Raw genomic sequence first — 3,006 nt, forward strand, 5'->3', positions numbered from 1 at the left:
GTGGATACCTGGCCCCAAAGAGCTGAGCAGGCCCAGAGAAGGAGAGGTGCTGGGTGAGGTCACAGGGCCCAGCACGGCCTGGGAGAAAACTCGGGTTCCACTGCACGATCTCCCTGCTTCCTTTCTGTGGTAACCATGCACCAGATAAGTGCTACGTGTTCCTTAATCCTGGGGGCCGTGTGATTTGAGCCCCTCCTGTATGCCCTCCCTGCGCTCAGCTGCTAGACATTTGCATTCACAACATCACTGAGGAGGTTGAATGGGTGCCTGTGTTGTTTGGTCCTGGGCAAGGCGCTTGGCACACAGTAGGTGCTCAGTGAGTGCCTAGGGAAGCTCCCAGGGGCTCTGCAGGTCTCTCCTTCTCCCCAGGGCCCTGCACACATCACTTATCTGGGAACCCAAGCCTGGAGTAGCTGCTGCTACGGGGGCTAAAGTCCTTTCAGGAGCTGCAGGATTAGTTCTACCCTGAGCATAGGAGGTGCCAGACCATGACCCCAGCTCCCTCCTCCTCTTCCCGGGACCTAGGTGTACCTAACATCTCCACAGCCAGGCCAAGAGTTTCCTTCTTATCAGGAGGTTAGAACATGATGTCCCCTTCCTGGAGGCGGGTAGCCGGATGGCTGTGGGCAGAGGCTGCCACCCCACCCCATCCTGCGCCAGGGTCACCAGAGGCTCCACCTGCTCATTTTCTCAGCAGCTCCGCTGTAGGCAAGGAGGCAGGCGGGCCGCCCACACAGCCAGCCTGGCAGCTCCCAGCGTGGGGGAGCATGTGGGCAGATGTGTGCTAGCTGGGCGGGTGGCCTGGTGTGCACGTTGGTGTATGCGTGTGCCCCATATGTCTGTGGCACTCCTGCCTCCATGGGGTGTGGGTCCTGCCTCCACCCCAAACCTGGCCTCTCTGTGGGTCTCAACATTCATGTCTGTGAAGTGGGCGAGGCGGAGTGAGGACTCCCCCAGGGCTCAGGGACTTCAAGGATGTGCCTTGTTGGGGTCCTAGGCCCTGGCCCAACCACAGTCCCTCCATCTTTTCCTAGTCAGCTCCCTGACCCCTGGTAGCCAAAGGGGAAGGAGAGCTTCCAGAAGGACTTACTTCCTTCTGACCCTGGAGTTGCTGACACTGGGCCAGGGGAGGAGTGACCTGACCCCTGACCTCCAGCCTCTCTGGCTTCAGGTGAGAGAGATCTTGGGGCGCTGCACCTGCCCAGACCAGTTTCCCATGATCAAAGTCTCGGAGGGGAAGTACCGCGTGGGAGACTCCAGTCTGCTCATCTTTGTGCGGGTGAGAGCCAGGAGCTACCTGAGCAGGTGACAGCCTGGGAGGTGGGGGGGACAGGCTGTAACCTGCCCACGCTGGGCTGCCACAGGTGCTGAGAAGCCACGTGATGGTGCGCGTGGGCGGCGGCTGGGACACGCTGGAGCACTACCTGGACAAGCACGACCCCTGCCGCTGCTCCTCCACGGGTCAGTGCCCACAGCGGGGGCGGGGGGGGCACCTCTGTGGCCCCACCTCTCATGCACCACCCGTCCTCTCTCCTTGCAGCCCACCGCCCACCCCAGATGAGGGCCCGCACCTTCTCCCCACAGCGGGTGTCGCCCACCCGAAGCCCCCGAGCTGGTAGCCCAGCCTCCGGGGGTGAGCGCAGGGGCTCCCGCCCGGAGGTGACACCCATTAGCTTACTCAGCTCGAAGGAGGGGCCCGAGACCCCACTCAGGTGAGAAGGAGGAGGACTCGGGGTGAGGGGTCCAGGGGATGGGGGTGGGGGCGCCTGCCCTGGCCTGGATGACTGTGCTCCGTGACTCATACCCTGGGAAAAGTTCCCGGGGGTGGGGAGGTGGCGGCAGGCCCGGCTTCCCGTCTCCATGGCAACCCAACCAAACGAACAACACAGCTGGGCGGGCCTTGGGGGCTGGGTGGCGGCCAGTCTAACCCTGCTTCCCGATGGCCTGCCCAGGAAACTGGAGGCCCGGGGAGGGGGAGCTTAGGGCCTTACTTCTGCTGCCTTGGGGCGGCGGGGGTGGCCGTGGCTGCAGGAAGCTGTGGCAGAGCCTCTCACTTCTCTCTGGAAGTCCCCAGGGCAAGAGACACCCTTGGTACTCCCGTCACCACACCACAGGTGCCTCTCCCACGCCCCCAACCACGCGGCTGCTGGTTCCTTACTCTTCCTGCCCTTTCTGCACGCCAGTCCCCTCCGCGTTGCCCCAGCTCTCTCTCTTGCTCCCCTGCCCCAGGGCCCGGGACCAGCTGCACCCCCATCCCCGCTCCCGCCGCTACTCCGGGGACAGCGATTCCTCAGCCTCCTCAGCCCAGAGCGGCCCCCTTGGTGCCCGCAGTGAAGACTCAGGCACTGGCCCCCGTCGGGAACGGCCCAGCCGTCGGGTGACCACAGGCACTCCGGCCTCCCCGAGACGCCCCCCCGCCCCGCGCAGCCAGTCCCGAGACCGGCTGGATCGGGGGCGGCCGCGTGGGGCCCCAGGAGGCAGGGGAGGCCAGCTGTTGGGCCCCAGCCCTGCCCGGCGGGCCCGGAGCCAGAGCCGTGAAGAGCCGGCTATGCTGCTGGTGCGTCGGGACCGAGATGGGCAGCACTCGTGGATGCCACGGGGCAGGAGCAGCCCCCAGACTCCCCGTGCCCACAGCCCCGCGGCCCCCCGGCCTCCCCGGGTCCCCAGCCCCAGTCCAGAGTTGAGCACCACCCCGGCCAGTGTCTTCCGCACACCCCTGCAGCTTGACCCAAAGGAGGAGCAGCAACTATTCCAGCGCCTGGAAGAGGAGTTCCTGGCCAATGCCCGAGCGCTTGAGGCTGCTGCTGGCGGGACCCCGACGGGATCAGCCCCTGACCTGGTTCGGGCCCCAGACCCTCCAGCTTCTGACTCAGCCTACTGTTCCTCCAGCTCCTCCTCTTCGTCCCTCAGCGTCCTGGGTGGCAAGTGTGGCCAACCCGCAGACTCTGGCAGGATGGCCAATGGGCTGCCCGGGCCCCGAGGCCCAGCTCTGTCTAGCTCTTCCGC

General features: G+C 65.5%; 1 protein-coding gene across 1 annotated transcript in view; it reads left to right on the top strand.

Moving 5' to 3' along the window:
• The window catches only part of GAS2L1 (growth arrest specific 2 like 1), a 5,450-nt gene that overhangs the window by 1,909 nt on the left and 535 nt on the right, over nt 1–3,006 (top strand). The window contains 4 exon segments of the mRNA XM_007461166.1: nt 1,172–1,279; nt 1,365–1,461; nt 1,541–1,712; nt 2,230–3,004. Coding sequence (XP_007461228.1) covers nt 1,172–1,279; nt 1,365–1,461; nt 1,541–1,712; nt 2,230–3,004 — 1,152 coding nt within the window.

This window comes from Lipotes vexillifer, unplaced genomic scaffold, assembly GCF_000442215.2.
Source record: "Lipotes vexillifer unplaced genomic scaffold, Lipotes_vexillifer_v1.1 scaffold691, whole genome shotgun sequence".
Classification (NCBI taxonomy): Eukaryota; Metazoa; Chordata; class Mammalia; order Artiodactyla; family Lipotidae; genus Lipotes; species Lipotes vexillifer.